Source organism: Anneissia japonica, unplaced genomic scaffold (genome assembly GCF_011630105.1).
Source record: "Anneissia japonica isolate Jap-2015-1 unplaced genomic scaffold, ASM1163010v1 scaffold3888_len366471_cov172, whole genome shotgun sequence".
Taxonomy (NCBI): Eukaryota; Metazoa; Echinodermata; class Crinoidea; order Comatulida; family Comatulidae; genus Anneissia; species Anneissia japonica.
In genome coordinates this window covers 217,567-242,204 of record NW_022687727.1, presented here as the reverse complement: position 1 = coordinate 242,204, position 24,638 = coordinate 217,567, and the positions used below count along the sequence as shown (strand labels likewise).

Sequence of the window (24,638 nt, the reverse complement as noted above, 5' to 3'; positions counted from 1 at the left end):
TGGCAGAGATTAAACAGGATATTTAAAGAAAATTTTACAGCAATGTATAGACAAAATTCAGTACGTGTTATTCGATTCGAAGGCGCCCTCACATTAACCCATGAGTAAATGTACTCATAGTTTGTTTGTTTTTTTATTTGTAGATTTGGCACAATTGTCTTTGGGATATTTGTACTTATTGGACAAGTAAGTAGAACTAATCTAATGAAAGCCAGAAGTTCAGTATTTTTTTTTTCCAAAGATATATTATTAGAGAGCACCACTTCTTGTTTACTAGAAATTAATAGCCAGCTGTTGAATTTTTCTATTTTAGTGTATCTTTGCTGTCGGCGCCTCTATTAACAGCTATGTTGTCATGGAAATAGGACGCTTTGTCTTTGGGTAAGTCAGTTCATATTACTATACCTCATAACTACTATTAGATAATAACATTTCCGTGGTCAATTTTAACTGGTAAGAGCACACAGGGAGACTACCATACCACCTGCCTATGTGAATCGTATGCAAACTGCGTAATTACCCTCACAGATTGAAATGGTTAATGTAGACGAACGGTTTGCTGTTCAATATTTATGAGGTATAGTAAACAAATACAATATAATGGTGTTATTTCGGTAAAGTCAGTGGATTCTACTTCCCTTGTTATTGAATGATTGGGACTACATCATTCACTACTCCACCTAAAACCATGTTGTATTTGTATATTCCACACAATTAGAATATAGAACTACAGTGCATTATTATTGTACTCATTTAATAATATTATAGTTTTTAACCCTTTTTTAGGCTAGGTGGAGAGAATTTAGCTGTGGCCCAGAACACATATGCTGTTAGTTGGTTCAAAAATAAGGAGTTAAACATGGTATTTGGACTTCAGCTGAGCTTTTCGCGAGTGGTACGTAGGTTAATTCAGTTCTATTTAATTTTATTTCAACTAAAAATCCATTACAGAAAAAATGTTACTCCAAATAAAGAAAGGGAGGTCATGATTTAACGTTTCAAGCTTTATTGGGGCTTCCTGAAGATGACCCAATAAAGAATGAAAACATTGAATCATGGCCTCCCTTTTTTTTTTTATTTGGAATAACGTTTGTTCTGTGTTATTCAAGTATAATCAGTGCATCTGTTGGTTTTGGAAAATCCATCATTTGGATAATAAAAAATGACAAAAATATAAAAAATTTAACATAGAGTATGTACATTTAAAAAAGTGGTTGGTGAAAAATAGTTGAAAACAATATATAAGAACATTCAAAATTCAGAATAAAATCATTAAATTATTAAATTGCAAATATATTTACAAAAAAACAAAACAAGACAAGGAATTCACAATTGAAAGGAGCAGTAGATATTTTTAAAATTGGACAAATTTGACATTAATTACAATTTCAGAAAGTTCACAATACATATAAAATTTTAAAAGCACTAACAAAGGAAACAAATTGGTTGAAAATTGCTGGAAAAAAAAATGAAAGTTTGTAAGGTTTATGTAGCAGTACATACTGGAATCTCTTCATCCTGTAATTGGCTTATTTTGTTTCTAGTAAAATGTATGTTTTTCAAATATACACATATCTAATTTTGTTTCAACATTTGAACATATTTTACCTTAATCATTTCTGTGTGATGCTCTTGCAGGGTAGCACTGTTAATATGAATGTAATGAAACCGATTTACGATGCAACGTCTGAGGCCTTGCCAGACTACAAACGCCTCGCAATTGCATTGTGGGTTGGTGAGTCACTGATCTTGCGTTGACCTTTCTGCTTCGACATGGAGGTTACTTAGTTTCTGGCACTGAAACCCATGCTGTTGCAGGATGCAGCCTTGTTGCTAGTCAGTAAATGGAAGTGATAAGGGTGTCACTGGAATGGTGACAAAGACAAATGTGATGATAATGATGATATCTAACAAATAATGATGAAGATGTTAAATGCGAACAACAGTGACTATGGTAATGATATCGCAAAGGTGATGTCGATGATGTCATTATTGTCATCGTTAGTGACGACAATGATGGTGATGGCAGTCATGGTGATGATTGGTGTTGATGGTTGTGGTGATAGTAATGCTGATGGTGGTAATGATAATGGTTTTGATTGTGGTAGTGATGGTGTAGAGATGATAGTGGTGGTGTTGATGATAATGGTAAAGATACTGGTGATGATATTGTTAATAATGGTGGTGGTATGGTGATGATAGGGATAAACATGATGATAGTGATAAACATGATGATGATGGTGGTAAATAGTGAAAGCAATCCTTTGTTCTGACATAGGTGCTGGATTCTGTATTCTGTCAATGATCTGTGGCCTGATGTTGTGGTACTATGATGCAAGAGCTGCTAGAATCACCAAAAAAGGTTTGGGAGAAACTGGCGAGGTCATCAAGCTGAGCGACGTCAAGGACTTCCCGTTAACCTTGTGGCTCATTTTTCTCGTCTGTGTTATGTATTATGTGGCAGTATTTCCTTTCATTGGGCTTGGAACGTGAGTATATACTGTATTAACTTGATATGCCCATCATGTGCGAACCATGCAACTTGTACATACACACTCGGTTTGAACGTGTGTATACAAAAATTATGTCTGAAGCTGCTTTTTCTTTAAACTTATGTGTATGCACATGTTGCATAGTTCACATATGTTTGCACACATTAACGAACAGTTACAAAATGTGCTTATCTACTAACCTAAACATAATGGATTTTACATACATAAAGTTGGAGTTGTCAAATGCTGTTTAAATTTTATTTGAGAAGAGATAGTATATGAACATAATTCATTCAAAGTTGACCTGACAACTATTGATATTTTCCAGGTTTTGGTGTGAACATGCCTAATATGGTTCATACAACATACAAGTTTTTAAAAATATGGATTTGTACTATGAAATATTGCTTACAACACCACCCTCTAACTTAAGGCCACATATGACATCATGTAATAATAAGTTGATAACAATAATAATAATTCAAGATCTACGTAGTGAGTTCCGTTGAACCAACCTCGCTTTACAATCATGTGAAGAAGAAATAATCATTTTTAATAAACTTAAATCTTACAGAGTTTTCTTTCAAGACAAATTTGATTTCAATCCTACAGAAGCTAATCTAGTTAACAGGTTAGTACAGTAATGTGGGAAAGATTGTTAGCAGCATTCACAAGATATTCTTTCTGTGCTAAGATATTTAATTGAATAGCTCTATTGAGAGGAACAAACAGCTTCCAATAATACACAGAAAGAAGAAATACAATTTTTTGCTGATTTAAGATCTTTTAGGCAAGACTTTTTTTATACCTTGTTTTACGAAATTATTTTTTTAAAGAGGAGGGCGGAAAAAAAATAAAAATAAAATGTTGTTTTCTTACTTAGCAAACAGTCCTGCCAAAAACATCCACACGGAGGCGAAAATAAGAATAACATTTTATTGGTGAATGTAAACAATGGGATGGTTAAAATAAAAAATAATGAGAGAGGGAGAAGTTGATTAGGGGAGAACGAGTTATCCTTGGTATTATTACCAAGGATATTTTAGTGCAGTTATTTTGATATATATTACTTATTAATTTTATTTTTTTAGGCCCAAGGCCAAGGATTTGCCAAGCAGCATATTGAATCCCTTTTCTTTAAAAGTGGCATATATATCCCTTCACAAGGCAAACACAAACACAAGATGCTCTACATAAACTAAGTCTATGAGGATTAGGGAGTTGATTCAGTCATGAGGAAAAATCCTGTTACCATGACAGGCATTGAACCCAGGACCCTGAGATTGGAAGGCAAACATCTTAAGCACTATTCAACTCCACTATTAGTTGTCATGCCAACAACTCCTTTTTCATTTAACTGTATTTTTAATTCAAGTCTATAACAACTCTACGTATTCACCTCTATATCCCTTCATCTTTACGTTTCTTATCAGTTTGGTTTATTTCATTTCGGCTGGGGCATCGCCTGTTTTTGGGTTTGCTGTTGACAAGACTGGAAGAAATATATTCTGGGTGGTGTCTGGCGTCGTACTTACAATCGCAGCGCATTTTATGTTAGCATTCACATTTATTAATCCATTTGTCACTATGGTACGTACAAAACTTAATATTGTTTTATCAACGTTATTGTTATTGCTGTTGTTAATGTTAGGAGAGCAGTCTTCAGAAAATTGTTTGGAATTGTATCGGTGTAATACCTAATTTTATTAATCCATTTTTCACTTGGTAATTACAAAGCTTAATTTTTTTTTTAAATATCAACATTATTGTTATGTTTATATCTGATGTTGCTGCTGCTGTTGGTGCTGTTGTTGGTGTTACTTAGCTTTGTAATATTTATTACACTCAATTTCAATACATAAAAATACAATTAACAAAAAAAAACGTAAAAAACTAAATTCAGTGCATGGAATAATAAAATGGGAAAGGAATGCAGGGGATAGCTCTATAATGAGCCCTGAGGCTTGTATTTCTAGAGGTCCCCAACATAATGATAGAAACTGGAACATAATATTAAGCAGACCCATCAAATCTGAAACCAGCAAAAACAATATGAAAAAAATGTCAAAAAATATTAGCAATTGTTACAGGATACACAAACTGTTTTATTTGCTGCTGTTGTTGCTTGTTGTTGTTGTTGTTGTTGTTAGTGGTGCTGTTGTTGTTGCTGCTGTTGTTGCTTGTTGTTGTTGGTGGTGCTGTTGTTGTTGCTGTTGTTGCTTGTTGTTGTTGTTGGTGGTGCTGTTGTTGCTTGTTGTTGTTGCTGTTGCTGCTGTTGTTGTTGTTACTGTTTTTGTTGGTGTTGCTACTGTTGTTGTTGTTGCTGTTGTTGCTGCTGTTGTTGTTGCTGTTATTATTGTTGCTTTTGTTGTTGTTGCTGGTGCTGTTATTGTTGTTGCCGGTGCTGTTGTTGCAGGTGCTGTTATTGCTACTGCTGTTGATGCTGCTGCCGAAATTGCTGCCGATGTTGCTGTTTTTAATGTTAGAGAACACTTTACCCAGTTCAACACTAGAAGGCCACTACCAAAAATAAGACTTTTGTTTATACCTTTGGTGATTGACACACTAGTCAAATGCAAACCGATCCAATTGTTATTGTTATTACTATTATTTATTCTTTTTCTTTTCTTTACAGAGTCTTATGGGCATTGCATATTCTTTACTTGCCTGTGCACTGTGGCCTATTGTAGCATATATTATGCCGGAACACCAATTGGGTACTGCCTATGGCTTGTAAGTATTTAAATACAATCATATGTATTCTCAACCTGCTGTCAGGAGCTTGTCACTTCAACTTGGCGCACACAAGAGCAGGTTCTCGTCAAACTTTTTTGAGTGACACTGAGCTTACCTGCATATTGATGGGATAAAATACATTCTCATATTTTATTGATTGTCACATACTTGCTAGCCCCACAAGCCCGGGCAAGTCAGTTAAACGAGCACTTATGATTGGAAAATCCATTGCCATGTCTACTGACAGCAAACTGTTTTCTCAAGGCAGGCGCACATGGCGCGCATTCTTCTTCTTGAGACAAAAATAATAAATGCTATAGATATTTTATTTTCGTGAGGCAGAATTCCTACAAAAATACACCAGGCTTTACAGAATGCTGAGAGACACACGTTTGTTTGAATTTACCTGTTAAAATAACCCCTTTTACATTCTCTCTTCCTTAGCATGCAGTCAATTCAGAACCTTGGCCTAGCTATAGTACCCATGGTTGCTGGACAGATTTTAGACGAGAAGGGATATCTTATACTAGAAGTTTTCTTCAGTGTTCTTCTCTGTGGTAATCATGTATATATTTGCTTTATACTCAATGGGAGGGGTGTGGGTGGGGGTTGAGGGATTGTGTTATTCCCTCCGTTTCCATCCACTAATGGATGTTTACCACTCTTACATCCAAATTGTATACAATCATATAGCAGCATTATAATAATACAATGCAAGAAATACAAGGAAATTTTTAAATAAAATTGTATAGTGTAGACTTATCATGAAGAATGGAAAAATGCGTAACTAAATATATTATGTATGTATACATGTCATGAATTTGATGATTAAAAAATAATAATACTGTGCACTCAGATTAATATTTTTGTTAAATAAGGGCATTCCTTCAATAGCATTACTCCCCACCAATGTGGTCCTCTTAGGGGAGAAGGCTGGCTTCATCCTTGGGGAGGTGGGGTGTTGCGAAAATTGAGAATGCGAAACTTGGGGGTGGCAGTTCGAAAAATTGAGAATGTGGAACTAAATCCCTATGCCAATGAAAACCTAAAGCCATTTTCATTATTAGTAAATTTAACTCACTGGAACTAACTTGCTGCCATATGGGATGCCATCTCCCCAGTCTGCCAGTATCCCCTCCTCTCCAGTGCACCCTTTCCTTTTAATGATATCCCCTTTCTGGATTACAGTACACTCAGTCATGAAAAATAGATACAGGGATTATAATTACAGTAGATGCTTATATTTTACAGTACACCCAGAATCATGGCTATAGTGGTTATAATTAACAAGATGCTTTTATGTTCTAATAATTACTTTTCCTTGCTTTTTTAAGTTGCCCTGATTGGTAGCCTGTGTCTGTATTTAGTTGACCTATCAGAGGGCGGATTTCTAAACATGTCGGCTAAAGAACGCGAATTCCATAAGAAAAGCATTGCCAAACGAGAGTAAGTGAGCAAATAAAGTTCAGATTATTCACAATAGTGAATTAATTATTCCAGTATTGAGTTTTAATTCAATTATATGTTTTTGGTTTTAAAATAGGTATTTCTTTGTGTATCTTCATGTATGTATTTTTAATTTGTGTGGAAAATGCTTAAGTAATTATATTATTATTATTATTATTATTAAGTATTATTATATTATAATTATATTATTTTTTAGAGACAGTCCCAACAAAAAAACAGTTCTTCTCTGAAATATCAATGCAATGTACTGCAAGTATTATTGAGAACAATTTGTTGCGGATTTAACAGATGTTTTATTATAAATCCTTAAGCTGATCATCACCGAATTCAAGAGTTTTTGTTTAAAAAAATTATGGTCAGATTATATCTGTTAATTAAAAAGAAAAATGTTTTGCTTCACAATTTTTCTATTGAAAAGTTAATAACTTATAAATAAATACAAGGTATGCAAATATGGAATTTTTTTTCTAAATCTACACAGACAGTACATGTGTAAATAAGCATTTGGGTTATTTTCTTACCTACTATATAATTTTGTTATTTTTAAAAATTTTGATAGAGTTGAAAAACAAAACGATCCGCATCTTCTCAAATCACCTTTGCAGGCGCGAAGTGCATTTGCACTGCGAAACCGTTACCTGTCACGCATTGGTGCTAAGGTAAGCCAGTAATTGTTTCTAAGGAGTGAAGTAGAGTTAAATAGCTCAGTGGTTAAGATGCTTACCTTCTATTCCCAGGGTTCTGGGTTCAATTCCCTCATGATTAAAAACAACTCCATATAGAGACTTCGCTGATGAAAGCACCACATTATTTCATATATTTATGATGGCACCCTGAATATCAGCTGACTTTCTAGGATGTGCTGGAAGGGTCACTTTCTATAAATATGGATAAAAAATAAAAAATAAATAGATAAATAAGGTCTTTTGCGATTCAAACCACCACTGTGCGATTCAAACCACCACTGTTTGTAAGCCAGTTGAAAGTAAAACATGTTTGCATTTGATTTTTTTTTTTCCAGTTGCCTGATCATTTTAATCCACATGTCAAAGCTCTGTCGAGACATGGCGTTCTACAATAAATCGGGTTGTTATTCTAAATTCCAACTTCACCAAATGTGTAAAAATTCACATTAAATGCTGAAAATGATGGCTGGACCAGCATTTCTGATATGGAGTGGTTCTGATTTGAGCAGTGTAGAGTCAACCAACTAATTCATTTTATAGAACCATTTACTATTATTAAATGTTTTTGTATTATTACCATAGCTTCTCATGTTAAGCCCACACCATTATTTTTTTAGGTTCAAGTAGGATATCATTTAACTGAAAAAGGGATTTTAAATTGTTCAGGGCTTGGGGAACACAAACTTGTTTTATTGGCCTTATCTTATTATAAAATATCTATACATGATTTTATTATCTTAATGAAACAAATATTTTACATTTTAGCAAATCGACAACTCATTTTGTTTTGCTGTACTTTAATTATAGGCATACATTCCAACTTGATGTAGCCCTAACCGAAGGCCTACATGAAATATTTGGTACCTTTGTTTTGCCATCCAAAGGACATAAAATTACAAAGAGACACAATGGAGCTCGTAGTATTAATAAACACATCAAAACCTCCACCGCCCACATACCAAATACACACATTACATACATAACATACACAGTATTCATTCTTAATCAAGAAGTGTTGTCAATTCTAAATATTACTACAGTATATGTAACACTGATTTTTAAACTTCAACATGTAATTTAGAATATTGTAATTATTTAGTATATATAAATTCTTTTTTTTTTAAAGCTGTAATTATGTATCATTTTATGTAATACAGTACTCATGTGTTTTGATTGAATAAAAAATAATTTTTTAAGAAAAATATTTGATGTTGTATTTTGGATTAATTGCAATGTTGCCAGTAAAATACAGACACAGACACCAACAAAAGACAGCATTAAAAAACACATGAAGAAAACAAAAGGAAACAGAAAGAGATAAAGATACATAGATGCAAACTAAGACCTTGAACCAATCAACGAAACAAACAATTGTTACTGTTGTAGTAGCCGTCTTCTTTGAAAGACACATAGCTGTCATTGATGGGATCTGTTGACAAAATCAGTGCTGGTTCTTACATTGAGGTCAAATATTTACCATTATGCTATGCAAATGCATTTCAGTCTTCTTCTTATTTTATTTTATACTTTCAATTTTTTTTTAAAGTTTGTTTTATTAATTAAAGAACTTAACTTCTGTTTCTAGTCGGTAGTTGAAGTTTCCCTTGATTGAGTTGATGCTTTCACCTAATCAGCATCTATTCCTGGCATCTTTCCAATTTTAATTTATGGGTACGGTCAGTGGTGGCTCTAGGATATAATTTATGGGGGGACTAAGATGTCCGACTGAGGGGGGGGACCTAAGTATTTATGGGTGTAACTATAGTGCGCAGCGTTATCTGAGGGCCGAAGGCCCGAGCCGGGTGTGGGAGGGGGATGTCCCCTCCTCCCAAAAAAAAGATTTTTTTTTTTAATCAGGACTTCTAGATGGCCGGAAATGGCTGGGATGGGAAAACTAGTCCTATATATTTTTTTTTTTTTTGGTCCGACTGCCTGACGAGCTTTGGCCAATGGAGGGCTTGACCAAACCGATGTTAGAGGTTGTTCACAATTTTCAACATTTTTAAAAGTGTACAAACAGTATGCTAGGGGTTCAACATTTTCAAAAGAGTACAAAAAGTCCACTGGGGTGGGGGTGGGGAGGGGTAGACAAATTTGTACACTTATACATATGGATGACAATGTTGATTCAAAGTAAAATGCACTTTTTAAAATAATAGATTTTTACGACCAGTTGTAACCAGTGATATAATAGACAATTTTTATACAGTAAAGTACAGCTAACTTGGAGAATTGTTTTGCAAAATCAAAATTTTTAATGTACACTTTCAGAGGGGTGAAGGGGGTACCGAAAAGGAGTACTGTTTGTACACTTGCAAAAATGTTGATAATTGTAAACAACCCCTTACACACTCCTAAAAATATGCCCTGTTATGCCCCATTCTTACTGGAAACTGCTCCTGATGATTATTGCAAGGTTAAATATTTAAGATTTTTTTTTTAGGTACCATGAAAACATTTCTAAGTATACACAAACTCGCTAGTACAGTATTATCATTTCTTTTATAATTATTTATTATTGAATATCTCTGTATACCTTCAGTTCATGACATTAGCAGTAACAGTAAAGCAAATTCCAATTCCACACTTCGAATAATTGATAGCATTGCAGTGGTGCATTATACCATGGATTAATTTGTGAGAAACATGAGTATGCATAGCCTTGGCCAGATCAAGGGGTTTTGGAAACATTGGTGAAAGCTGATTTTAAAAATGTTATCTCAATACAGTATAATAATACAGTATTAATAATTATAGCATTACAAATAATACAAGATCATTTTATTGTAAAAAATACAAATGGATTCAACACACATAGCTGCACCACCAGAGAGTCTCAGATAAAAGGTGTGAAGGTCCCTGTCAGGGGGTGGGGGACCCCCACCCCTGAATGTTTAGGGCTGAGGTGATTTAAGAGGCACCTTTGAATTCCTAGAAATGGTATTCTCAGACTGTAAAATGCTTTTTTAAAGCAGCATTTCCCCACAGGGTTCCATGGGTTCCTAGACCACAGGCACTCCTTCAGAAGAGACATGGGTACCTCTAAAGTGAACTAAATCGCTATCAAGTAGTCTTGTATTACAAAAAAGTAAATCGCTCCATATACTATATAATATGTATAAAGGTTATAGACAGTGCTCAGTGTCTTCCTAACCCTTAAAACTGCTACTGATTGCATTCCCCCAAAACAGTGTTTTGTATAACACCCCTTTACAAAATTGATACTCTACAAAAGCAACATTTTCACCAAAATTCTCTGAATTTAATAAATGTATAATGCATTATTATTATTGTTATTTAGTATTACAGTATTTACATGGTAGCACACCATGACCAAATTACCTATAAATGTAATTCATAATATAATAATAATAAATAATTATTATTAGTTAAAATATAATTTAATATTAAATCATCAAATCATTCTTTATTTAAAACAATAAAAAGAATGTAACATAAAAATCAGGTCATGGTTTTATCAGACACATGCAGGGTGGCAACAAGAAAAATATAATAAAAGAAGAATATGATTTTTTTTTTTAAGAGCACAAATTGAAAAAAAAGAAAATATACAAGTATTGGCAATTCACCTACTCAGCTTGCTAATTTGTTTTTTATATGTTTTACATCGTTTACTACTTTAATTTAAAAACATTATTTAATCTTGTTTCATTAGCTTTGGAGAATACTCCCCTAGATCCAACCTGAATTCAAAAAATGTACATTTATAACATGTACTTTAATATCTTCATATTTGCTACATTTATAAATATGCGTGTGTGGATGTAATATATACGGCACATAAATTTGCCCAAATTACTTTTAAATGGAAAATAATTAAATTTTAAGTAAAATTAGCAAAATGTAACAGAACCAAATGATAAATTTGTGTTTCTACTTATAGTTTAAACAGCAACAATAAACTACAGGTATGCAAATGAGGATATGCTAATAGACAAAATCTGGCACAAGATCAGGAAAAAATAATGACAGTATTGTATTTTGGGAGGGTGGGTGGATCTAGGATTTTTTTACTGGGAGACCAAGCTGCAAATCTAGGACCTATTGTCCAAGTGCAGTGGCGGCGCCAGCAGGGGCGGGGGTGGGGTGGGAAAGGGACAGGCTTAGGCCCCCTGTCGTTTGACGCACATCTAGGCCGTCAGATCAAAAAAAAAAATTGCCTATCCAACGTTATTTTGACTACCAATCCCTAATATTGTGGTCTAAAAGCACATTTTGGACCATATTAAGCCATAAAAACTTGTCGTCCCCTTGGCTTGGACCCTGTCGTACATTTCGGACCATTTGTCGTCAAATATCTGGTGCCACCGCTGTTCGAGTGTCTCTTTTAACTATCGTGGGCTATGCCCCTTTAAATCTCAAGATATTAGCCATTTTATTGTCATATATATTATACAATTTAATAATTGATTAGTTATTTTTATTGCTGATGGATGGGAAGAACTGAGCCTTTTTTGCCAGTGATCCCTGGATCAGATTGGTGCTGTTGTTCACACTATCTATTCATATGTGAACCCTCGACAAGGCACTTACTAGTCACTTCTCATCCAAGATTATAAATAAAGGTGCCTGGTTGGATATAATGTTCTCTTGAATACATTAGTGTATGCTGCTGATATTAATATATGATTAGAAATTATCCCATACAGTAGAAGTGAAGGAGATTGAGCATGATTATTGCTGTCTATGATGACCATGGCTAAAATAGGAAGAGACAGTGCAATGCTAATGTGTACGACAAATATTATTATTGTTTTCGTTATCAATTGATGAAGATTTATTATTCAGTGATAAATGAAGGATATAAATGGTTTTGTGCATTCAGTGCACTTTTTTTGTTTAAATTTTACCATAAAGCTAATAGTCTATGGAATTATAATTAGTAATTAAACACCTTAGAGACGACTTGAACATAATTTTATTAACACAAATTGTGCACAAAACAAGTATGACTACCGAACAATTATCGCATTATGTTTACCCTTTAAATAATGCCCTCATAATAACCCTAAAGTAATATGAACTATGCTAATGGAAGCCAGCACCATTCTAACACCAATATTTGACCGAAGTAGAATAAACTTCCAGCATATTAGATTTTCAGGTCCAAAACTTCAGAAACCCTGAGAAACCATTTACCATTTCAAATTTTAAGCAAGTGCCAATTTCAATAAATGTTTTTCTAACCAGCTTAAAAATACTTAAAAGTTATTAATCATATCTATTTCATATCTCTCCGATTCTCTTTGCCACCTGTCTCGGTTAGTTGGCCTGAATCCAATTTGTATTGTTTTGCCTCACTGGTTTGCTTATTTGTTCTTTGTGTCTTGTTTCATCCTGTTTTGTTCCTGTTTTTCATTTTGTTTCTTTTTATATTTCAGGCTGTCCCAACACAAGATTTGTTTCCTTATCCTTCCGGGGCTTTGCCTTCTTCCTTTTTCTTTTTTTTTTTTATATCGTGTGATAACAAGACTTAATCAAGAATGAATTTGTTATCATGATGGTATAAAATACTTATGTGTTGTGTTGTCCTCTACATTTTCAGTTCAGTTGAGTTTGATCCCATGAAAAAACACCTCCCTCAAATAAACCCCCCCCCCCTTTAAAAACCCAAAACTTGTACATTGTACTTACTGTATTCGAATAAACATTATAGTATAGTATGGTAGGTCGTGAGGTAAACCAATAATTGTCAAAGCTTAATTTTATACTAACATGAAGAATGAATATAATTTCAACCAAATTTTAACTAAGGAAACAAAATTATATTCATTCTGGGTGTTAGTATAAAATTAGGCTTTTTCAATTAGGCATTTTTATTTCTTAGTATAGTTTAATAAGTTGTATATATAATTCTATTTGTGTACCTCACGACCTTTTGTGAGAACACCCACAGGGTGTAAGATTGTCTTGAATAAATAAATATTATTATTATTAGGATGGCAATGAAGAAGTTTAGCAAATGCATCAATCATTGTTTTCAACTCTGCTTTGGTCATAATTGCATCTCTTGTTTATGGTTCATAGAATAAATTAATAATTAATTAACAATTAAATAATATTGATTGCCGGGAATGTGTGTAGGATATAGAATATTGATATTTAGGAGTTACATAACTCAAGCATAACAACATATTTTGATTATGACACTTATTTTGCAAAAACAACTGAAGATCGAAAATTAACAGCTGAAATTATAACATCAACGTTACAAGATGTGGAGGTGTATGCTACAAATCCTATCAGCATAAAAGCTAGTGAGTATGTTCAGTGGTGAGTCAAGGGGATGATTCACTCAAAATCTTACAAAATTAAAAAATAATGGAGAAAAAAAGAATTATATTCAAATTTTAAATCTAATAGTGCCATTTCCAGCCATCTGGAGGTGCCATAATCATATTTTCTAACATCTAACCTGTGAAATCCCTCCCTGGGACCCCTCTATTTCAAGTTTCTGGATCTGCCACGGATGTCTTCTCTAATTTTCAAGGTAGCTATAATTCCACAATTGTAGTTTAGTGTTATAATTGGGAACTCCTCAAGCAAAAATTAATATTATTTGAATTACTCATTTAAAGGACCAACAGACAAATAAAAACAATTAAGGGTATAAAATGTGGTTTATTTGTTATAGCAGGATTAATAAATGCTATAATGATAGTTCCAAGCATTTTCAATATATTATTTTATTTGTACCGTAAATATGATCAATCTTTATTTTAATATATACATTATTTATTTTTGAATTACATTTATCATGGTGGTAAGTTTTTGTAGGTGCCTGTTCTTGCCATACTGGTTTGTTTGTTGTGTGTTATTGTTACCAATGAAATTTGAAACAGGGGTGGCACCAGTGGGGGAATGGCTAGGGCCAGGCCTCCCCCTCCCCTTGTCGAGAGAAATATACACTACATCGGGGAAAAGAAAAATTTATATATATTGTTTACATAGTAAATGCTAAAATCTTTAGATAAAAGTCTTTGAAACCCCTAAATTGTCATACTTTTCAGAGGATAGTCCCAGGATCACTTCGGGAGATTTTGAGGGAAGCTCGACCATGCTCATTTACATCTCGTCGGGTAGTAAAATAAACGTAGACTTACAGATTTCACAAGATGATACCAAAACATGCATCAAATTAATTTTATAAAGATAGAAAATTTAAAATAATGGATACAACTGAACGTTTTTTAGTAATAAAAATAAATTATAAAATTAAAAAATGGGCCTAATGAAAACATTTTGTAGTAAATTCAAATTTTGGCAGATTAAATTTCTGTATTCAACAGTACAGGGCATTGTTCACTTCAGTTTTCTTTATTCGCATTACATTTAATATGCACAATATAAATAAAAATTCAATACAAAAGCACAAACACCTAAGGTTTTGTAAAAAAAAAAAATTTTTTTTTTAAAATGAATGAATGCAGACAATAAAATACGAAAAATATAAATGTCCTAACTAAATCGTGCCTTTATAGAACTTTCAATAGGAAATCAGGTTCTCGATCTCTGAACATATTTCAACAATATACATTATCCCACAGCCATATAAACAGGAGTACACATTTGTTATTTCCCCTGGAGGCCACTGGCTCTCTAGCATCCGAGGCAGAAGCCCCTAAATCCATAATGAACATGTTTAATGTACACTGCACTCTGTTCCCTGCTGAATAAACTCCTTCCTGAATGGATTCAAATATAACTCGGCTATTTCTAGCATTGTTATATGTGTATTTTGTTTTGTTTTGTTTTGCATTGCATTGTAAATTTTTGTCCCATGAAGATTGGGGAAATGAAAAGTTACTGAAGAATGCAAGGTTGTTATTCTATAAAAGTCAAATTCAATCAATAGCTGAATTTTGCTATAATAATAGTTTTGTTGAAAATAGACAAAAGGCTAATTAATTCAGGAAATATACCTTTGTTATATTCTTTGTTTGAATTACAATATCAAAGTTTCATATAGCGAATCATTTTCATAAATTAGCAAATTGCTTAATAATTAGCAGATGAAAACTTTCGAAGTATACAAATATTTAATGTCATTTTATACACATTTTTAACTGGTCATAAAAGCTCAAATATGTTTTATATGTCTGCAACTCCTTTGCTATCTGTTTGTGTTTGAATTATATCAAAGTTTTATACAGCGAATCATTTTCATAAATTGGCAAATTGCTTAACAATATTTAGCCAGATGAAATCTTGTAAAGTATACCAATATTTATTGTCATTTTATACACATTTTCAACTGGTTATAAAAGCTTAAATATGTTTTATATGTCTGCAACTCCTTTGCTCTCTGTATGTAATCCAACATTGAATTGTAAAATTCAAAGAGTTTATATCCTTGATACTGTATATTTAAAGAACAATCACGAGGTAAACAATCTAATAATTTGCTGTATTTAATTCTGTCAAATGAGCTATTGAAAATTTTAATTGGATTTTTGGTGCTATTTTCCTATCTTTTGTCTATCTAACTCAGCATAAATGTGTATGATATTTAATTGGCTTTTTATGGTCAATGAACCAGGAACTCTCTCACAATCTAGATGTCACAGACACCAAGTTCAGGTGACTCCTAATACGTAGAATTGTTGATGACTCATGAAATTATGACAAAATACAGTCATGATATAATTGGTAATGTCACCACTAGGCCTACCCATAAAGGAATGAGGTTGCCGACATAACAATACCGTATACAGTTCGGATAATTTTAATACAAAATCGGTTATCAAATAAGTTATCTTCTAAAGCGACTTTCAGATATAGACGTTAATGCAATTGCAGTATACGCCCAAAAGCATTAATGTTACCGCAATATTCAATCTGATGCTTTTCTGTGTGAAAGGGTCCGACAGAATGGCATCATTTTGGCGGTTCAATAAATGAAATAGCGCTTCGCAAGCTTTGGCTATGCTTGAGTGCACATAATGGCTTTACTTGCCACAATATCCATCTAGAGGACTTATTCCGACAGAGCAAGCCAATCGCTTTCATGTAGTTATAAAAGTGCTATTTTTTGTGATTTTTGCTAGTTAATATATAATTTATTTTTGTACTGGCTTTTGATTCGCAATAAGAAAAACTTCATAACTGTACCTTGTATTATACGAGGACCCCTATGGAAATAAGCTCATAGAGCTTATAGAGTTATACTCTTGCTCTCATTTTTGTGTGTTTTTATGTACTTGTTTTTTTTGTTGTGATATTATAATATGAGGGCAATAAATAATAAACAAACAAACAAATAAATACAATAAAGATATCTCTGTATCTGTAAAGATAATTTGTACTTGCAAACTGATTTGTATTTGCATTATTAGCCAAGGTCGTGGTTTAGAGCAATCCGGATTTGGCGTATCTACCTTTCAGACAGCATGGATACCACAAATGTTGCGATATTGCAGCTCTGTCTGAGAGCTACCATGAAGCTGTTACATCATCAAGACTGGTAAATAACCTTAATTCAATAAACCAAGTATTAATAAAACTGCAAATAAACATAGCAAATAGAATCAATTGTATTCAAGTCTTGTATTGACTTTAAGATTGAATATGAATGAACACAATGGAGAGGAGTGTTCCTAAAAAATATCACCATCTCATGTGGTGAACAAGTCACTTATAACACAATCTTTTAGAGATATTGTGAACAGTTTCATATTGACAAACTGACAAAAGGTAAACTTAGGCCTACATAACTTGTTACAATAATGAAAGTATTATTTTAGCCAAACAAAACATTCTAACAATTTTACTTGTATGAATAAACATTGGACTATAGTTTTTAAAAAATCACACAAATACTACATGGTATGGTATATTTTTTTTTTTTAAATGATTGCATTCCTAGATAAACATCCATTAAGATAAATTACAAACATTTGTGTATCAAAAGAAAGAATAAAATAATAAACTAAGATAGGTTTTGTGGTTCTGATGACCCATGCTTGTACTATTTAATAGCGAAAACATTATAAAATTTGGTCACAGCTTCATTAAAAATAATTCATTCAATCAACATATATATAATATATATAAAATATACATTTTATAAAATAATATTAACAAAAAAAAAACAATATCCCATTGTAAGTGTGGGTCCCCAATTTAATTGCTCACAGGGTCTCATTCCAATATCCCAAGTCTTGATTTTCAAAGCTCCTATTTTCTCATGCAACGACACTCATAGGATCTGTATACCAATGCACCCAGGGGTCTGTCCTACATCCAGGGTCCCAGGTCTTGTCAATTTAAATCAATACACCATACTGTATAAAATGTTATACAATGAATATTATGCAAAAGTAAGACAACGAATTATTTACATGATTAATCTTAAATGTCACTTTCGACCTTTATTTCTAATGTATTGCTGATTATTCCTGGCTGGCAGAGTTTATGCATGCGCATGTTGCTGATTCAGAATATCATATGAAAAGATTGAATTATTCTTGAATGAATTAAAGCTGGATAATTAAGTGGTAGGCCCTGCAGTCATAATTACATGACAAAAAAATGTCATCATTAAGCATGACATTCTTGACTACCACTTCTGAACACTTTACAGATTAAAGGGGCATTCATACAATATTTAAAGGAAAACTTTAAGCCATCATTGAAAATTTTAACATCTCAAGCTCTTGTTGTGATTGTAGCTACTGTAGTTAACCTCTTCAGGTTTAGATGCATCTGAACCTCCACGGAGAGTACATGGTGAACACTTTTACAATGAAAAATTCATGTAGGCCTAAAATTTTATACAAACATAAATTTTATTTTCTTTTTAATTGCTAAAGGTATATTTTTACAAATATATTAGAAATGGTGAGTAACGTGCATTAATACATATATTATATCTATTTTGGTGAAAGTAGCTGGATTATTTTATTTCTTTTAACTATTTGCTTAGGGGGAAGCCAAACCAGTCTTACCAAAAAGATGTAACATTATATTAGTATCACACATTATTTTTCCCTCTTTTAAAATGATGAAGTAATGCTAACTACAGGCACAGCCTGACATTTCCAATTGTTTATTATACATGTGAATATGAAGTTGATTCCACTGAATCACAAGTAAAGGCAGTACTGATTTATTAGACACTGTGTAGAGATATTGATGGAGGTTATTGCAGGACATCTAGACAATTCATTACATGATTCATAAGGATAATTAATAACGTTAATAAATAACGACATGCCACATAATTTGCATTATAATATCATGTAATTGTACATACTCATACTAATGTTTTAAGAGGAAGAATAGTAAAATACTGTATTCACACACATTTTGAAAGAATAAAAACTTGATTATTAACTATGCGCATCAACCTCTACAAGCTGCAGACGTTCCAACCCTTAAATCTCAAAATTGCAAGATGTGAAGGGCGCCTCCACCCCCAGTAATGTTGAAAATCACTTTCATACACATATTTTATTTATTATCATTTTAGTAGTGATCTTTCTGGGTGTCGTACACTCAGAAAGCATTGTATGCCAACATCGTTCATAGTGTTTGAGGTTTGAGAAAATTGCATGGAAATTCAGGAGACGTAATCAAATCGGCATAGTTGGAACACCTCTTGCACACCTGCATGAGTGGTGAAGATTGTGCCAATTTTGCTGGAGACTTTTGTGCGAGACTGATGGGGGTTGGGAGGGCTCAATGATTCAAGTGAGGGGAGAGGTGCAAAAATTAGTGATATGAGGTGATATTTACCTGCTTGAGAGTAATTTTTTTTTTTCTTTGAGCATTTCTCGTGGGGATGGGAGGGTTAGGGCTAGATATGCCACTGATGCTAATTCAAACTTGCATTGCCATTAACATTCTGAATAAGTTTTAATTTGTATGGTGTATAGAGGTTTTATACCAATTAGTACAGTGTGTGTTAAATGTATTGTTAGTTCTATATGTCTTAATTGATGGTCTGTTAATGCTTGATCATTTGAAACAATTATAACCAGATATCCATTCTTTATCTGCGACTCTCATTCATATTTAGATGAGTCTCCTTAGTATGTAATTAACACATAATGTAAGGATGACTCAGTAGAAGCACTTCGTCAAGCAGTAGCATATTGCAAGGATTTGTGATTTAAAAAGGGGACTCGTTTTCATTCAGGCCATACATGGATTGTAACTGACTCGTAAATCATTTTAAGTAAATATATCAAAGCTTCAATACCCAATAATATTTCATTCTAACATTGCAAATCTTGATAAAGTAATCTCAATATTCAAGTTGAATATAATTAGAAAATGTATAATCAGCATATGCATATAATTTTTTTAATGTATTTTGCAAACATGTTGCAGCCGGTTTAGCCATCACATTTTGGAAAAATTATCTGCCAAACAGTAAAAACTGTGTGTTGGTCAGGCCTAGGTAGGCTTTCTTTTAATAATAAACACCATTCCAGTCTAGGCTTAGCCTATGTATAAGTACATCAACCTGTATTGAACCCACCTAAAAGGGTTAACGCCTCTAGCTCGGTTGGCTTTATATGGGTAAAATTACCAGTAAAAAATCTTTCAATTTGGAGAATACTGACATTGGCAAACAAACCATGCAAAAATGTGATTTTGTCCTATATCTGTTGGAATAATTACGAGGAATAAAAATTGTATAAGAAGTCATTGCAATCAACATGTTAAAATCTATGAAAAAATTTTAAAAATATATAATTTAAAAGAAAATATTTAAAAGTTGTACGGTATTCACTATAACAATTAAAACTAACTAATAAAATATGGAAAACTCAATTAAAACATTGAATATTTTCTATTAACACTGTTCAATAACACACCCAAAACAAACAATTATTTACTTTAACAGACCTCAACAAAAACTTCCAAGATTACCAGCCAGGGCCAGTCAATGTAAAATATTTATACTTCCATTAGGGGTCATTCACAAATATCAACATTTTTGGGTATGCCCTCCCTCCCCACTGAAAGTGTACATAAAAATTCATATTTTGCATTTTGTATGTATTGTATTTGATTGCATAAAAAATGTGTCTATTATATCCATGCATGGAGTTATAATTAATTTTAATTTAATTAAATTTAATTTTATAACTCCATGATCCATGGTTGCATAATAATTGGTCATAAAAGTATATTATTTTAAGTACCGGTTTTGCATGTTATTTTGAATCAATATTTTCATGTATATATGTAAAAACGTACAAAATTATCTACCGCTCCTCCTCCCCCCCCCCCCCCCCCGAGCATACTGTTTGTACACTTGTGTGTTGATAATTGTGAATGACCACTTAATTAAAAAAAAAATGTTTTCCTGTAATTAATTCATTTGCTGGGAGGATCATGCTTGTGACCCCTGGTGTTAATTGAATGATGTTCTCAAAAGATCCTACAATTTCATTTTTTTTATAATTGCGTGTAAATATGATTTGTAGGTAATTTGATTATCTATTCTTCAGGCACTAGCAAGACTATCAAATTGTATTTGGCAAAAACATGTGACACACCTAAATATGGTCATAATGATTTCACATCATGACCATATATAGGCACATCAGGATTATATGGGCATACAACAGTTTTTTTGTCAAAGAAAATTTCCTGGGCAGAGCCTAAATCTCCCAAGACTCTGGAAAATGTGTAATAGTTTTAAATTCATATCTAATACAAAACAATTTAGATAATAACTTTTTCAGCTTAGCATGGATGCTATATCTATTGAATTAATTACAGTAATTAAAAGTCAAAAGCATGGACACTTTACAATTACAGCATATCCAACCACATGATAGAGAATTCAGGATGCACATTTTTCAACTGGTTCGTCATTGGTCCAACATTTATTGTAATATTGGTCAAATTTTAATTTAATTATCTAATTTTAATTTTATTGGTCTATTTTAAATACATTTGTGTAACTTTAATTTCATTGGTCTAATTTTAAATACATTTGTCTAACTGAATTTCATTGGTCTAATCTAAATTTTATTGGTCCAATTATAATTATATTGGTCTAATTTAAATGTTATTGGTTCAATTTTAAATTTCATTGGTCCAATTTACTGGTCTCATTTTAATTTCATTGGTTAAAGTGGAATACAAAGAATGTGTTTTCCATTTGAAATAATCCTTTAATATTGACCTTTGACATTAAAACAGAGAATTAATGCAGGCCCACAAACTATGATGGTACACTTGGGAATTGTATTACAAAACACAATTTGACAGCACTGCACACTTTAAATTCATCAATTTGTGTTTCATTTTCATTTAATTATTATCAAACTACCTTGGATATTAATTTGGCTCAAGGTATATGATGTTACATTTTCACAATATTTAAAATCCCTTAGAGCAGGGAGTTGTTACAGTGACTGCTTAAAGCAAGGAGGTACGGAAATAATTCCTCATTGAGTATTTTTCTCAGAAAAATTTTTTTATACCATATCATATTTTGATATCAGTTAATAGTCAATTTTAATATAAGGTCATTTTTCTTTAATGACCTTGCCCCCTCCCCCCACTTAATGGCAGCAAATTAGTGGGCTAAAATACTATAAATGACCATTAAGTTTTCACTGGAAGTTTTTACTGGAATAAGGATTCTGGGATTTAGTAATTTTATTTTTCGCAACCTTCCCTCCCAACCCCATCACACAGACCAAAATCCAGTCTACGCCCCTGGTCACTTTCCAGTCTGGATCTCTATCCTGTGGTAGACACAATTGCTATTTTCATAAATATGCAGGACCATAACCAGCTTGTGTAAGACAGTATAATACATACTCCAAGTATCGAAATGCACGCAATCGTGTCGGGATTCAATATTTCGACATTAATTATGTCATCAGCTTGTGTAATGTAAGGGATCAGTTTCAAACCTAAACAGATATCTCTTTGTGTCAAGGGGAATGAAGTACAGTAGTCTACATCGGGGTGCTGCAAAAATTGGTTTTCCTACATTTTCAAGAACCATTTTCTAGGAAGAAACTTAAAATTTGTTTCCGTTTTTAAATTAATCTTTGACTCATGTGTTTTATTAGCAAATATTGTGCAAAAAATGTGATATATGCACACAGAATAAAAATCACAAACTCAAGAGTACAAAGTAGGGCCTTTCTAGTTATAAAAAAAATAGTATTTTTATAAGATAATTTAAACAAAAAAACACTACATTGCATCACCTTATAAATTTATCATAATTTCATTTAAGCGGAACTTTCTGTACTGTGGGAATGGTCCGACATCCCTGATGTATCCCTTGATTACGGGCCTGCCGCCTCTTAGTAGTACAGTATATATCTACAAATACTTTCAACTATTTGCTTCTGACATCAAATGGGAAAAACCTGCAGACCTGCCAACCCTTGGGATCGGGTGAGTCGGCAGGTCTAAACCTATGCCATGATAAATTTTGTGTTTTTCTGTCAGACTCCATCCGCATTATATTGTACAATAAAATAATACTTTAACCTGGAAAGATAGGTTTGTTTTAACACTTAAAGCAACACACACACACAAATGTATAGAACTATGTTGCAGTCGTAACTGTTACTAAGATTCCTAAAATAAAAAATATATTTTTAACTAGGCCTACCAAGTATAATAAATTAATCATAAAAAAAAAAAAAAAAAAAAACTTAAATGGTTTTGTAGCATGGATGGGAAGTAAACACAAACATAATTATTTCTTTGCCATTAGTACAAAATATACTATAAAATAATATAAAGAGTAGCTCTCAAATTTTTATTGAGTCGTTAAATATTTTGTGCTGAATCCGTAATCGACCAAATGTTGATGCACCATGTAAAATGATCAATAGTGTTGCAGGTGGCTGTGCATTTCCACGCTCAATGAACCGTAAAGTAGAAGGTCCACGGCAAGAGTTATTAGTCTAAGTAATTCTCTGAAATATCCTTGGAATTTTGCTCGTGTTTAGTAGCTTCTTAAAAGTCTTTAAATATATCTTGCTCCTTCTTTGATGCCGGTAATGTCTGCTGCCACTCGTCTTCGGGGTATTCGTCAAAATTATTGGTGTCGCCATCATGTGTGACCTCTGGTAGAATCGGGGGCTATGGAAATAAATATAATTGTGATTAATTTCTTTGTTGATAAATTAAAAGTTAAATAAAAATGTAAAGATATCTGTCCTTTTTCATGAGATATAAATTAATTGCTTTAAGAATATAGGTTCATATGGGATGAATCATAATACTGATTGCATATAAAACTAAATAGAATGATTAAATGTTGTTTCAATACTACCCTATCAGGCAGCACACTAGAATGGTATTGGAAAATAAAATAGACAAAAACATATACTGTAGTCCTTATTACATTTATATATGTTACATTTTATTACTTCCACTATTATACATTTTTTTTCATGGAAACAGGAAATAAACCAATGTCACCGATGCGATGCCGATGTCTCTAACAGGAGGCTGATGCCTTTCAATGAGAGTGTTTAGTTTAGACGGAAGCATCAAGAGGGTACTGGTAAGCCATTTCTCAAGGACCAGCCAGGGCCCAGAGGCAAAACAATTCACTTTTCTCATTTCATTTTTAAATTAAGTATCTAAATAATTAAGGCTGTGCTTTAGGGGGTTTGGCCCCAACCCTCACCGGGGAACTACCCTATTAACCCCACTGGGACTTTGCCAGCTGCTGTCCCTACCATTGGGGGCCACAGGGTGCAGGTCAGTTTCCATTTAAAACTAGCTGTTTATTGCTGTGGTTTTATAAAAGAACTCATATTTAATTCATCTAAATATATACAGTATATATTTTTTTTAAATATTTTACTATAATGTTCTCTTTTCGGCTCTCCCTAGTTCTTCACTCAACAATAGACTCTCCTCTTCTAAATGTGATTAATTCAAACAAATTTCAATCCCAGCATATATATAATGAGTGAAGTAAAGCATTCATTCTCCGAATCAGTAATTGTTACAATATAAGATTTGCATAATGGGATGGAGTAATATCACATGCAACACTATGTACAAAACTGTATCTTCATAAAGTATTTCTCCACGGTATCGTAATACAGTGAAACATCTGTACATCACTATTAGCACTGATGTAGGCAGACATCTGGGTACCAACACTTTTACAAAATGTAATTTATTAATGGAGGAAATCTAAGTGAATTTCATATTTATTGTATTTTTGTTTCTACTAATGGAAAAAAAAATTTGTTGAAATTTTCATAGGAAAGAAAATGTCAAC

General features: G+C 32.8%; 2 protein-coding genes across 4 annotated transcripts in view; one reads left to right on the top strand and one right to left on the bottom strand.

Annotated features, from left to right (window-relative positions):
* Positions 1 to 8,479, top strand: part of LOC117120767 (major facilitator superfamily domain-containing protein 1-like) — a 10,966-nt gene extending 2,487 nt beyond the window's left edge. The window contains exons 4-15 of the mRNA XM_033265852.1: positions 144 to 186; positions 314 to 381; positions 787 to 895; positions 1,639 to 1,735; positions 2,279 to 2,489; positions 3,067 to 3,123; positions 3,926 to 4,082; positions 5,128 to 5,225; positions 5,673 to 5,785; positions 6,563 to 6,674; positions 7,255 to 7,354; positions 7,717 to 8,479. Coding sequence (XP_033121743.1) covers positions 144 to 186; positions 314 to 381; positions 787 to 895; positions 1,639 to 1,735; positions 2,279 to 2,489; positions 3,067 to 3,123; positions 3,926 to 4,082; positions 5,128 to 5,225; positions 5,673 to 5,785; positions 6,563 to 6,674; positions 7,255 to 7,354; positions 7,717 to 7,776 — 1,225 coding nt within the window. The 3' untranslated portion in view covers positions 7,777 to 8,479. The remainder of the gene's footprint in view (positions 1 to 143; positions 187 to 313; positions 382 to 786; positions 896 to 1,638; positions 1,736 to 2,278; positions 2,490 to 3,066; positions 3,124 to 3,925; positions 4,083 to 5,127; positions 5,226 to 5,672; positions 5,786 to 6,562; positions 6,675 to 7,254; positions 7,355 to 7,716) is intronic.
* Positions 8,480 to 16,875: 8,396 nt separating this feature from the next.
* LOC117120744 (cAMP-dependent protein kinase catalytic subunit PRKX-like) overlaps positions 16,876 to 24,638 on the bottom strand; it is a 43,264-nt gene continuing 35,501 nt past the window's right edge. For all 3 annotated transcript variants that reach the window (XM_033265842.1, XM_033265827.1, XM_033265835.1), the window contains one exon: positions 16,876 to 23,479. In XM_033265842.1, the coding sequence (XP_033121733.1) occupies positions 23,354 to 23,479 (126 nt within the window). In that variant the 3' untranslated portion in view covers positions 16,876 to 23,353. The remainder of the gene's footprint in view (positions 23,480 to 24,638) is intronic.